Here is a 13,337-nt window from a genome sequence, read left to right as displayed (position 1 = left end):
CTCCACCAAAGAGTCTCTTGTCCTCTCATCTAAAAAAAAAGTATCACCAGCATTTCCTGTATATATTTAGACCCTCGCGCTAACAGTTACATGTCTTTCACCAGTATTGCAGGTTACTCCACAGCCATTGTCTGATTTTTTTTTTAGTTTCCATTATAACAGCTTTGGGCTGTTAACAAATTTGAATAAAACCTTTTCCCTGCAGGAAATTATACACAAAATGTTTTTTTAAACAGCTAAGGGAACACATAACCGGGCAACATTTTCAGAACAGAGATCATTAAACTTTTACCTGTAATTCATATAAAAATAAAGTTTTGTGGTTTTTTTAATTAAAAATACATAGCAAGTTACAGTTGACAGTTAGTTTGTGCATGTTGTGCCCCCTGCTGTTGCTATCAAGCACTAGTAGTCCAAAACTAGTTCAAATTAGAATATATTTTTTAGCAAGGGTTAACTATAGTTAACTATATAATGATGGCAGATTTGAACCTAAATGTTAAAATACTTTCTCATTTCATAAATGTCAGATCAAGCAAGCTGTCATGTGCATTTTAAATGTATTGTACATCACCTTGTTATTTTTTACTGTTAAAGTCAGGTTCCACTGTGACAACGTACTTCATATAGAGTGACATCATACCACATGATTCAGTTACCTGTAGGGTCTATATGTTGGGTCAAAGACGTGACAGGTCATTTTTTTTGTATGTAAGGTTGTACAACTAGATATCTTTTATTAAATCTAAAAGGTTTTAATTATATTTTGCCAAGGTGTTTTAAAGATTTTGAAGTGTCAAAAGGTCATTCGGTTTAACCATCCGAAGGCCAATACAGCCAATTAATTTGTGATTAAAATATCTTCAAATGTAATAAATGTATATATTTTTTACTCTGGCATGATTTTATAACATCATACATCAACATAGTGCAAAATGGTATTAACATTATGTGTAGAAGTCCTTGCTTTGTTATGAGAAAAATGTCCGGAAAAATGAATTTCATTGATGTCATCCGGAGTAACCAATATAAAAGGATCATTTTGGATCAAGTCATGTGGTCAATACTACGTGACAGGATGTGACATCATTCAGACACCTGCAAAGGACCACATGGTCATGAAGCAAAGTAACTCTCTCTCAACTATTTAAAAAATTAATGTTTTCACTTGCTCATACGCAAGTCCCGAAACATCAGGTCATTCGGTACAACCACTATAAAACCTGGAAAATGTTGTAATATTTTAAAAACTTGTACTAAATATAAAATGTTTAATTGTCCTTTTGCTAGCTAGCTGTCAGCCTGTTAGCATTGTTTGAAAATATCATCATTCGGTATAATCACAAGTGTCATTCGGTAAAACCGAAATTTTGGTTAAACCAAATGACTTTTTTGGTGGCAAATTTTGTCCATCTTGTAAAAAATGACAAAAGCAGTGTTAACTGATTATAAAAACCACATAATCTCTATCTTAACATGTAATAAAACTTCAAAATTAGTTAGCTATATCTCCATTATGTTTTTTTTTGTTGTTTTTTTACACTTTTAAAAACATTATTCATCAATGACCCATATATTATCCTGGGTAATAATGTTAGAAATGTTCGATAGCTTTAAAGTCTCTATTATGTGTCTATACATAAATTGACTTTCCAAAATAAACCTACCTTGAGAACTATTTACTGGAGTCAGCCTTATAATTGCTGCCAGTGTTCGATTAATTTCATCAGATCATCATAACAGGCTCTTTCAGTATACCATTGCAAGTAACACAGTAAAAGGGCAAAAGATCAGGTATCACAGTTCTGTGATGGCATTCTGGAACGGTCCTAAAATCTTTAGCCTCCTTGTAAATTGTCTCTGTAATGTGACACTTCAGTCACATGGATCCTCATTCCGTTGCTCTTTACATCATTCATTTACGTATCTTATGTGTGCTGTTAAATCTATGTAGCATCTATATGTTTTCACCATATTTCAATAATAAGCAATAACCATGTCAAAATAAAATGCAAAAAGCAGTCGTTTTCTGTTGCCCATTGTATTTATTCAGTCACACAATGAAATACTTTAAGTAGATTATTTTATTACTCACAAGCTATCCAGGAACAACAACATCAACAACAACAACAACAAACTATCACAAACACAGAAATATAGTAGGCTATCAATGATGTGACAAATCATGAACTGTCGTGCGTCAGAGGTAGGACAGCAAATATGTATAATAAAAGTTTATTAGTATTGATATCAAAGCAACATTTGTCTTCTTTTTGTTAAAAAAATAAGACATAAATTACATTAAATTAAAAACAAGAAAAACATGCGCATGCGCATTGCTGCTGTTGCGTGATTCTAGCAGTCGCTCACATGACATGACGGTGGCGTTTCCTACTGCGGTTATGAGAAACTAAACAAATCTGACCTACTGCGCTTATCAGATGTAGATGTAGGCACAGCGGCAGCTCAAACCGACTGTATACATCTGCGCCATAACGACAGTTATCTGAAGAGCCCGTTTGAAGACGCAGATTGCACAGTCTGGTATCATCTGTTTTTGTATCGAGTGTGTTTTGATTTACTTTGGCGAGAAACATGATCCCCATCATCCGCAAACAAAACATGCCCACCGGGGCAATTTTTAGCCTGCTGTTAGGTAAGTTTGAGTTAAATATAGTGTATTTTGGGCAGCAGGACTATTCGGTCTGGTTTTATTTTGATGAATTAATTGATTAATTATTAAGAATAAACAAGCCCATCTATTTATGGAGGACGCTGTGATGTTTTTCCTTTTTAATTTAAAATCTTTGTTTCCTTTTAAATAATGGTGTTTATTCCTGCAATCCATTGGCCTAAGTATAGGCCTGCTGTGTAAGAAAAGCTGAGAATTAATTATATATTTACTTTTTAAAAAAATAAAAATACTTTTACTTCTTAACAGATATGACTTGTATGTAAAACTATTCATTTCGTTACTGAAAATCACTACCATCATGTATCTGACTACGTTGTTACCTGCTTATACACTTTAAAAGGTGGGCACAGATACTTTTTGCCGCTTTAAAAAAAAAAAAAAAAAAAAAAAAACTTTTATAGGTTACGAAATAAGAAATATTGAAATTTTCTATACGTAAGATGTGGGCGCCACCATGTTAATATCAAAATAACAATCTGTCATTTAATTGGATGAGTTGCTTTTAATAATAAATATAATAATACGTTTGTAGTAATAATGTTAATAAAAAAGATAAACAGGTTTGGTGTGAAGCAGCAGCAGTTAGTAATCAATATATCAGTATAAATTCTAAAACCTCTTATATTATTGGAATTAATAAACTAAGTATAACCAAAACTTACTGAGTGCCTCTTTAACTCTAACCAGTGCTACAACTCATCTAGAACCTTATAAAATAATAATGTTTTCATTACAGCTCTAACTATACATCAGACTTTGACCACTGATGTATCGCCCACCGTGGTCGCCCCTGAAACCAGCTCTCCTCCGGCCTCTCCTGCAACCCCCGGCCCCCCTGAGCGGGGCAACTACAATGTCACCAACAGCACTGACACTTTGTGTCTCTTGGCACGGATGGGCCTGCAACTCAACATAAGCTTTACTTCAAGCTCTCATGGCAAGGTACTACATGGCACAAAAGTAGTTTGAAAGATTCTGCTAATTATCTACTTTTCTGTTCGTGGGTAACAAGCATATTTTAAAGACATGCATGTGAGTAGATAATCCCAAAATTTTTGGTTGAACCATTCCTTTAATTTTCCAGCTTATTACAGGAACCTGAAATGGACAAAAGGACACATGTATGCTTTATTTCTGACATCTTTATTTCCATTATATATTGTTATTATTAAAAGTCCTTGGATATGTAAATAAAGGGATTTGCTGGGATAAAGGGATTTGTAAGTAATTTAGAGTAAAGAAGGTTTGGTCCTTAATATAATCTGAATGTAAACATGCTTTTCAGACTGTCCAGGAGGTCTTGAACCTGCATCCAAACCTGATTAAAGTCTCTGGATCCTGCACGCCAGACTTTGCAACTCTCAAGCTGACTGAGGACAACATTACTCTGACTTTTAGCTTCTCTTTAGTAAGTTACAAATCTCCTTCTAGTATTTCTAGGGATGCACCGATCATGATTTTTCATTGCTGATTCAGATTCCGATTTTTTTACAAGCAAATTTGCCGATTCTGATACCGGCAAGACCATATTGAAACATCAGAAAATTAATGTATTGCTGTTCTCTATCTTATTCAGACACAAATAATACAATTTTATGGTTTTATTTTTATTTTAATGTTTGTATCCCCCAGGATACGTTGCCACTTTTGGGGGTATAAATGAATTGAAAACAGAATGCTTGTTACAACATTTAAGCCACATTTTATTCTCTTAATTTATGTAAACATTCTTTATACCGTTTTGTTAAACGAGCAGTATACTGCCTATTCATGAATATATTAGCCTACTCTATCATATTTGCGCTTCTAAACACTACTTTAATAGGCATTGTACAGAGGTAAGAGGAAAAGAAAATGCCATCAAAACTTTTCTGAAGACAGTCAGTTCCCTTCAGATATACATTTATATAAACCCCCACCCTAAATTCAGTATTTATATTTTTCTTCAAATATTTCGAGCATCGCGAACAGTGAGCCTTGTACAGCGGCGCATCTGCTCTCCTCTTTTGGTCTGTTTTCAGCGTGTTCCATGTCTGGCCTGTGTTAACGTCTTGTTTACAGACTTTGTAATATTTCCACACAAATGACATTTTGGGAAACGATTGCAATGCAGTTTGTGTGCAAGTCCGAAATAAGAATGGCCAAAATAAAATAAAAAATCATCCATAAATTGGAACCGGTTCCAATTTATGGCCGGTTGACCGGTGCATCTCTAATTATTTCCTCTAATGTCCCCTCAAATTAACCAGACCATATTGATGTCATCATCACATATGGAATATACTTAATTTCTTTTCAGAATTCCACATCAAACAAATATCATCTTAGTGGTTTGGAGCTGTCAGCTGCATTGCCCGATATGGCTAGTAAGTCCGTTTTAAATGTTCCATGTATAATAGAAGTTGTAGATTTTAAGGTAAATTCTCTGGAAAGCTGACAAAGCTGAAAGCTGTTTTTTTTTTTGTTGCCTAGAGCGCCTTGTTGTCAGTAATACCACTCTGAACTACATGGTGGGAACACTGGGCCATTCTTACATGTGTCAGAAGGAGAAGACCTTGAGCGTTACACAGGATTTCTCTCTGAACACTTTCCAGCTTCAAGTGCAACCTTTCGGCGTCAATGGAGATTTTGGAGCAGGTATTTTTTTCTTTCTCTTTCTTACCATTTCCCAATTTTGTCCTTTCATTCTTCAAGGAATGTTCCGGATTCAACAGAATCGGCAACATGAAAATCTTAGTTGTCATAACATCGTGCAGCTGATAAAGCTAGTAACTTTTGCACAATGTCCACACAAGTAAACTGAATCGTTTATCTTCTAAGAACATTAGTCCCATCCAGGATTTTTATAGTTAACTAAAACTAAAGCCATTTTTGTTACTTAAAATAAAACATAATAAACTTGTTTAATTTCAGCTAGTTGCCAAGGCAACATTGTTTTTTTCATTTAGTTCAACTTGATGTATTAAAATGACTAAAACTGAAAATAATAATAATAGAAACTATAAAATGACAAAAACACACAACAAAATTACTGAAACTTTAAAGTGCCCCTATTATGGTATTTTAAATGTTCCTAATTTTGTTTTGGAGGTCTCTTATAATATGTTTACATGTATCCAAGGTCAAAAAACACTTTCATTTTCTCATAATTACTTTGCACATTGCCTCTTTTCTCAATGTCTGAAATGGCTCAATAATGGATTCAGTCTATCTAAATCCCTCCTTTCCTGAGAGCTTCCTCTGCTCTGATTGGTCAGATGGCCCAGTCCCTTGTGATGGGTCTACTGCTTACAGCGCAAGTCAGAAACAAAATGCTCATTATCTGACTTTCAGCTACCGTATCATTATCAGTGTGACTCCTCATCCTTTGGAAGTGCATGCAAAGTGGATTCGCAGCATAGAAAATGTTTTCAACAAAACATGTTGCAATTTGTTGCTTCTCAGCTACAACTACAGTGTTTGAGGGCGGGTCAAAGTAAACGTTCGTGGGCAGCCAATGAAGAACATATACTGGCATTATGCAAATTTGTTACAAACCTATGTCGATATGTTATGGAAGTGAGACTGGATTAGCTGACGACTTGTTTCAGCAGTTTGGCAGAATCGATTCTTTCTTTTAGGAGACTATTTGTTCACTTTGATTTTTAAAAACTTTTAAGACCTTTTAGATTCAAAAACAGCTGTTACACACTGCATGAAAAGTAATCTTCAAAAAAGCATAATGGGGCACTTTAAAATAAATAAATAAATGTGTATGCATGCATGTTTTTTTTTTTTCAAAGTTATTTTCTGTGATAATCAACATTATATAAAAAATTCTGTCCTTGTGTAGGTACATACATTATGATCATTAATTTAGATCCCGAAATACTGATGTGATTGATTAAATAGGTTGTTTTCCTTAAATGTTTCTCTTTTTTTCTTCTTTTTCAACCCTTTCTACTCCCTCCTCTCGCTGTTGCTGTTCTAGCTGAGGAGTGTGAGTTGGATGAGGACGACATGTTGATTCCCATCATTGTGGGTGCTGCCTTGGCTGTTCTAGTGCTCATAGTGATCCTGGCCTACCTTATTGGCAGGAACAGAAGTCATGCAGGCTACCAGACCATCTAAACCCTCCTCATGTAATCTTTAAGCCAGGATGTGTCGACACCACCGATTTCTGTTCTAATCTGGACTCAACAACACTACTACAACTGCAGCAGCCTAGTTTTTAACCTAACCTGCCCTGCCCTCTGCTGGTGTCACACTGCCACTGCTCAGGTGGATCTGGACTTTCTGTTGGATTATGTTAAACACATAGTATAATTAATGCATACGTAAGGGTACGGGGCAAAATCTAAGGTGTCTAGGTCATGCTGAGGTATTGTTTCCAGAAACCAGATTATGCTTACCTAGAGGAATTTCTGATGTTTGTTGTCATTTAGGCTTAATCTGGGTCTTGGAAAACACAATCTGAATATGGTACCTCATATTCCTAAATTTAATGTCATGCGTTTATTTATATAAATAGGATTTAGGGAAGCTGATAATGTTGTTACTGTTACATGCTCAGTCTAAAAGGGACTACATATTTAACACTACTTTCTGATCTTGATCCTGACTACCTTTTGTGATTTTCAGATGAAAGTTCACATTTGGACTTAAACACTGTAAAATACAGGTCAGCTTTTACAATTCACCAAATTGGAGAAAAAAAACGTATATTGTTTTCAGCAAAGCCTTGCAGAACAGTTTTGAGTCAGATGTTAATTTACGTTTTAATGAAGAAAAATTCAACATCTAGCCCACATCTCTCCAAATCTGCATAGTGACTCTGTAAACTGATGTTAAATGGAATATCCACTTTCTAGAGTAGAATAGCCTTCAATAACACTAAATAGCTCAGTTTCCCCCTCATACTACGTATCAAAACTATATAGCCTGCTTGCATCCATTTAGCATTGTATTTGCACTCATTCAGAAGCGTTAAACGGGAAATTCTACTAGAGTGAGGAAATTTTATGGTTTTGCACTACTGGATGGACAAAGGGTACTTTGACACTAACACAGCAGGAAGTTCTGAATAACTTGAAGTAGGTTTAGACTATTATAGACCTAGGTAAATGGTTAACTGTTACAAACTCAAGGAGTGCACTGAGAGGAACATGCTTTATAATATGGTGGCTGAATCTCTCTCCTTTCTGATTGGCCTTCATATGGAATGACTGCATAAATGTAGTTGTTGTGGATATTGAAGTGTTGCCTTGATTGCTATGAAGTTCATGTTGTTTTAAGGGAATGCGATTCTGTTTCTAAATAAAATGAAAAATAAAAGACAAGAATGAGTTTGCTTCTTTAATATCTATTAGTTAAACATTGCATTTCATCAACAGTATATCTGAACAGAAAACCAGTAAAACAACAAAGCAATCGGAAAAAAACAGTTAAAATGCATTCTAGTTAAAGGGATAGTTCGCCCAAAAATGAAAATTGTCATCATTTACTCCCCATCAAAATATCTTCCACAGAAGAAAGTAAAATATACAGGTTTAGAATAACATGCCTCCAGAAAATGACTTTAAATTCAAAAGTTTGACAGTCAGTAGAAATTTTGTCAGTAAAAAATATATGAATTATGAAGGATCATGTGACACTGAAGAGTATTGGCTGCTGAAAATTCAACTTTGCCATCACAGAAATACATTATATATAAACATTAAAATATTTTAAAGTGTAATATTGCACAATATTAGTATTTTATCATATTTATTATTTAAATAAATGCAGCCTTGGTGAGCATTAGGCACTTCTTTTAAAAACATTATAACATTATACCGACCCTTAACTTTTGAACGGTACTGTGTCCCTTGATGCTTTTTTCTTAAACATTCATATAATTATTTTTTGACAATTTTTTTCCCACAGTAAATAATAGATCTCACATGCAGTCGGAACTTTGTCCATGTTCCGCATTTAGTGTGACGGAGGGTTTTAGGCAGAAGTAATGCGATTTCTACACATCTTCCTGAGTTTAGTGATTGTTGCTGTGGAGAGACCTCCTGGCTCCATAAAGATTTTCTTAAGTTAGAGGACAAATAAACAGACTTTAGAACAAAACTATCATTATAAAGAGTTCTGTAAGTATTAGCTTAGTTTGTGAATAAATAGCATCCACAGAATGTACCTGCATGAATGTATGGCAGTCTTCTACGTACTCCCCTTGAGTGATCTGTTTAAAGCGTTCACAGATTTCTGGGAGACTCTGTGCCTGTGAGATGAGGTTCTGATGGTGACCAATCAGCGTCAAAGCCACACGGAACAGGATCTTGGATCCCTCGTAGAAAAGGCAGTCCCATATTCTCAGCACTGTCTGAAAGAAGCACCCAGCCACCGATCATTACGTTCAATATTGGCATCAAAAACTACAAAAAACTGGCTAATCATTTCATAAGGACTGAAGTTTGTTCAATGACTGCACAGTTTACCATGGATCTCTTTTAACAAAGAACAACCTTTGACTTTCATCCTCACCTCTACAGGAAGGATGTCAATGTATAGGCAGATGAACCAGCGTGAGACCACCAGGGTCCACATTACGTTGTGCCGATTCATGGCCTGCCAGACAGCAGGAACCTTCATCCTGACAAGCTCCCCAAGCACCTCTTGATCCATTTTAAGCCCCAGCATAGTTGGTGTGTAATAGTCTAAATTAAAAAATATATATATATATTTATATAAGGAATAATAGACAACAGGCCGTTGAATTCTTAGAAAATAATGCACACCCTAGGTGGTAATGTGGCCAAGACATGAAGCGGAGTGGAACGGCCACTCCAAAGAGAGAGAGAGCGGGAGGGAGTATGCACTTTCAGGACACAATAAGACGTATTTTGTGGCAAAAAAAAAAAAAAAATGATAATAATTTGTCGTTTTCATCCTATTGTTTATTATATTTATTTGCTTGGTCGGTGTTGGTGTGGGTTTTGTTTCTTTTGTGGTTGTAGGCTGTAAGGACCTATTGAAATAACTGAAATCGTTTGGCGAAGTTATATGGAACTGTAATGCGGTCAAGACCTGCCTAGAACTACTTTAGCCGTGCGTTTCCCCACCTTAGAACGTTGGTCAAGCAATCAGATTTGAGCATTCAACAGCCCCGTAGTATAAATATACACTATATTGCCAAAAGTTTTGGGACGCCTGCCTTTACGTGCACATGAACTTTAGCGACATCCTATTCTTAATCCGTAGGGTTTAATATGGAGTTGGCCCACCCTTTGCAGCTATAACAGCCTCAACTCTTCTGGGAAGGCTTTCCACAAGGTTTAGGAGTGTGTTTATGGGAATTTTTGACCATTCTTCTAGAAGCGCATTTGTGAGGTCAGGCAGTGATGTTGGCGAGAAGGCCTGGCTCGCAGTCTCCGCTCTAATTCATCCCAAAGGTGTTCTATCGGGTTGAGGTCAGGACTCTGTGCAGGCCAGTCAAGTTCCTCCACACCAAACTCGCTCATCTATGTCTTTATGGACCTTGCTTTGTGCACTGGTGCGCAGTCATGTTGGAACAGGAAGGGGCCATCCCCAAACTGTTCCCACAAAGTTGGGAGCATGAAATTGTCCAAAATGTCTTGGTATGCTGAAGCACTAAGAGTTCCTTTCACTGGAACTAAGGGGCCAAGCCCAACCCCTGAAAAACAACCCCACACCATAATCCCCCCTCCACCAAACTTTACACTTGGCACAATGCAGTCAGGCAAGTACCGTTCTCCTGGCAAACGCCCAACCCAGACTCGTCCATCGGATTGCCAGACAGAGAAGCGTGATTCGTCACTCCAGAGAACACGTCTCCACTGCTCTAGAGTCCAGTGGCGGCGTGCTTTACACCACTGCATCCGACGCTTTGCATTGCACTTGGTGATGTAAGGCTTGGATGCAGCTGCTCGGCCGTGGAAACCCATTCCATGAAGCTCTCTACACACTGTTCTTGAGCTAATCTGAAGGCCACACGAAGTTTGGAGGTCTGTAGCTATTGACTCTGCAGAAAGTTGGTGACTTCTGCGCACTTTGCGCCTCAGCATGTGCTGACCCCGCTCTGTGATTTTACGTGGCCTACCACTTCGTGGCTGAGTAGCTGTTGTTCCCAATTGCTTCCACTTTGTTATAATACCACTAACAGTTGACCGTGGAATATTTAGTAGTGAGAAAATTTCACGAATGGACTTATTGCACAGGTGGCAACCTATCACGGTACCACGCTTGAATTCGCTGAGCTCCTGAGAGTGACCCATTCTTTCACAAATGTTTGTAGAAGCAGTCTGCATGCCTAGGTGCTTTTATACACCTGTGGCCATGGAAATGATTGGAACACCTGAATTCAATGATTTGGAGGGGTGTCCCAATACTTTTGGCAATATAGTGTATATATAGAACATGATACAGAACGGAACTATGATTAATTGATAATTTCTGAGTAAGTACGAGTTAAACAGGAAATTCAGGTGTCCCATATGTATGTGGTAGGGTGATTTGAACACTTCAAAACTATTAACAACTTTGCAGAGCATTCATTACATTGACGTTAATTTTAACCAAAGTTAATCTACAGTGTTTAAGGGATAATTCACCCAAAACTGAAAATCTTTCTTCTATGGAACACAAGATATTTTGAAGAATGTTGGTAACCAAACCGTTTTGGTGGAGCTATTTCTTAAAATATGTTTTTTCTTTCCAGGAGAAAGAAAGTCATACAGGTTTGGAATTTTCATTAGTGGGTGATCTATTCCCTTAATTAATGGCAAGATTTTAGGTTAAATGACATACAACAATAGCCTAAAACAATGGCTAAATAGCTTTTTGGCTATTGGTTATTTTATATATAACATTATTGTCCCCACTCAAAAGGTCTAGGTGATGTCACCCGAAAAAGAAAGTTGTTTCAAAGGTGGAACATTTTGATTAATGTAATGACTAACCTATGTATGATGTTTTGAAGAAGTCTTGGTTATAGTGTATACAATAGTGGGTAAAAGTGACAGACCTGGTAAGATCTTCCCAAGTAAAGCATCCATTAACCAGAACGACTTCTCTTCATCTTTGGTGATGATGAGGAGGTATCCAGCAATAAAGTTCATTCCCTAAAAAGGCAAATCCATTTCAGTAGCCTACTGATTTGAAAGCAGACGGGTACAACAGGTTCCATCATAATATTGACAGGGTAAACAATGCAAAATTACAACAGTGTCTTACTTCCTCACTTGTTATAATTGACTGTTCACTAATATCCTTACACAACAATAGATACTCATCTACACTGGGAAGTTCAATACATCCTAAATTCAAGTGACACTTCAGTGGCCATATGTGTAAAAGGGCATGTGTAAATGACAGTAGTAGGCCTACCTGACAGTAACCAACATCCTTATTGTGGTGTCCATAACCAAGAAGTACATTAAATAGGGCTTTTTGTAAACATGGTTGAGAGGAGTCACGGAACTGAATGTTGTCAGGGAAGGTTCTGTGCATATCTGGGGAAAATATTGAATCTCAGAAGTATTTTGTTTCCAATATGACCTGTTCAATCTCTATTCAGAATTGAATTAAAATTTAAAATAAAATATAGTTTCATGAGAAGTAACTTGCCGGCACGTATGGTCTCTTCTATGTTAGGGTCATGCTCAGCCTTTAATAGAGAATGATAGTACCCAGGATTCCTCTCCAACTGGTCCTGGGCTCCACTAGCAGCCATCCAGATCTGAGTGCGATGTTCACACGGAACCCCCTTCCTCACATATCGCTTCACTGCAAACCCAAACAACAGCTTCACAAAAGTTAAACATTTTTCTTATAAAATATAAAATATAAATGCCCACCTTTCAGATTCTTCTCCACTTTCACAGTGTCCTGCAAAAGTTTAGACCATTTCTTTGACCTTCTAGTGACAACAGCTAAATACTCAGACATTAGCTCCTCATTGGATTCATAGCTGGAATCCTCTGATCTCTCAAATCCATATTGGTCAACCCTACAGACACATTTAAAGGTTTACATGTGAAAGAATAACAACAGAAACTTTAATACAAATAAAAGCCATAAAACCATAAAATTATGAAGTTATGAGTTCAGTATTTTTTTTTTTTTTTTAATTATATTTTCTGAAATGTTTAGCCTACTTCTGTTTATATAAATGACATCGTCGCAAACATCACCTGACGCACAGGTGTTTTGGACCACATCTCGTGGCGACCGTCACAATATCAATAATAAAGCGATCACTTCATCATAGGAATATAAAGTTACGTTCATACCTCTGGCAGTCGTTGTTGTCTGAACTGGCAGAACATTCCCTGCTTTGATCATTAAGGTGATTCTCCATGTAGAGTTTATCGCGTCTCTTGCAGCAGACACTAACTGAGACGAGGTGTTAAGGCTACATAAACTCCTCCCCTATAGAAACCTGTCATATGCACAGGTTATTCATTTTATATTGCGCTTTACCTATTTAGTTTGTAGTGTGCAATTGAATAAGTAAGTCTATAATTTAACTCGAGGGCTAGACCATTTTATATAATTTTAATGATTTATGTAGCATATTTAGGCTATATAGCCTATATTTTAGTGTTTTATATTATATTTATTTTTAGTGATTAATACTGGAACTTAGGTTCTAAAT

At 36.6% G+C, this 13,337-nt stretch overlaps 2 protein-coding genes across 2 annotated transcripts; one reads left to right on the top strand and one right to left on the bottom strand.

The window, feature by feature from the left end:
- The first annotated feature begins 2,348 nt into the window (after positions 1-2,348).
- lamp1b (lysosomal associated membrane protein 1b) lies at positions 2,349-8,016 on the top strand. Its single transcript, XM_051905435.1, has 6 exons — positions 2,349-2,656; positions 3,432-3,637; positions 3,981-4,103; positions 4,995-5,061; positions 5,168-5,332; positions 6,666-8,016. Exons 1-6 carry the CDS (start codon positions 2,596-2,598, stop codon positions 6,803-6,805), a joined length of 762 nt encoding a protein of 253 aa, XP_051761395.1. The 5' UTR covers positions 2,349-2,595; the 3' UTR covers positions 6,806-8,016.
- grtp1b (growth hormone regulated TBC protein 1b) lies at positions 6,912-13,195 on the bottom strand. Its single transcript, XM_051905433.1, has 8 exons — positions 12,973-13,195; positions 12,538-12,689; positions 12,308-12,466; positions 12,068-12,192; positions 11,706-11,802; positions 9,206-9,378; positions 8,859-9,044; positions 6,912-8,752 (listed from the first exon to the last, which is right to left on the bottom strand). Exons 1-8 carry the CDS (start codon positions 13,038-13,040, stop codon positions 8,666-8,668), a joined length of 1,047 nt encoding a protein of 348 aa, XP_051761393.1. The 5' UTR covers positions 13,041-13,195; the 3' UTR covers positions 6,912-8,665.
- Positions 13,196-13,337: the final 142 nt, after the last annotated feature.

Source organism: Ctenopharyngodon idella, chromosome 9 (genome assembly GCF_019924925.1).
Source record: "Ctenopharyngodon idella isolate HZGC_01 chromosome 9, HZGC01, whole genome shotgun sequence".
Classification (NCBI taxonomy): Eukaryota; Metazoa; Chordata; class Actinopteri; order Cypriniformes; family Xenocyprididae; genus Ctenopharyngodon; species Ctenopharyngodon idella.
This window is presented reverse-complemented; position numbering and strand designations above follow the sequence as displayed.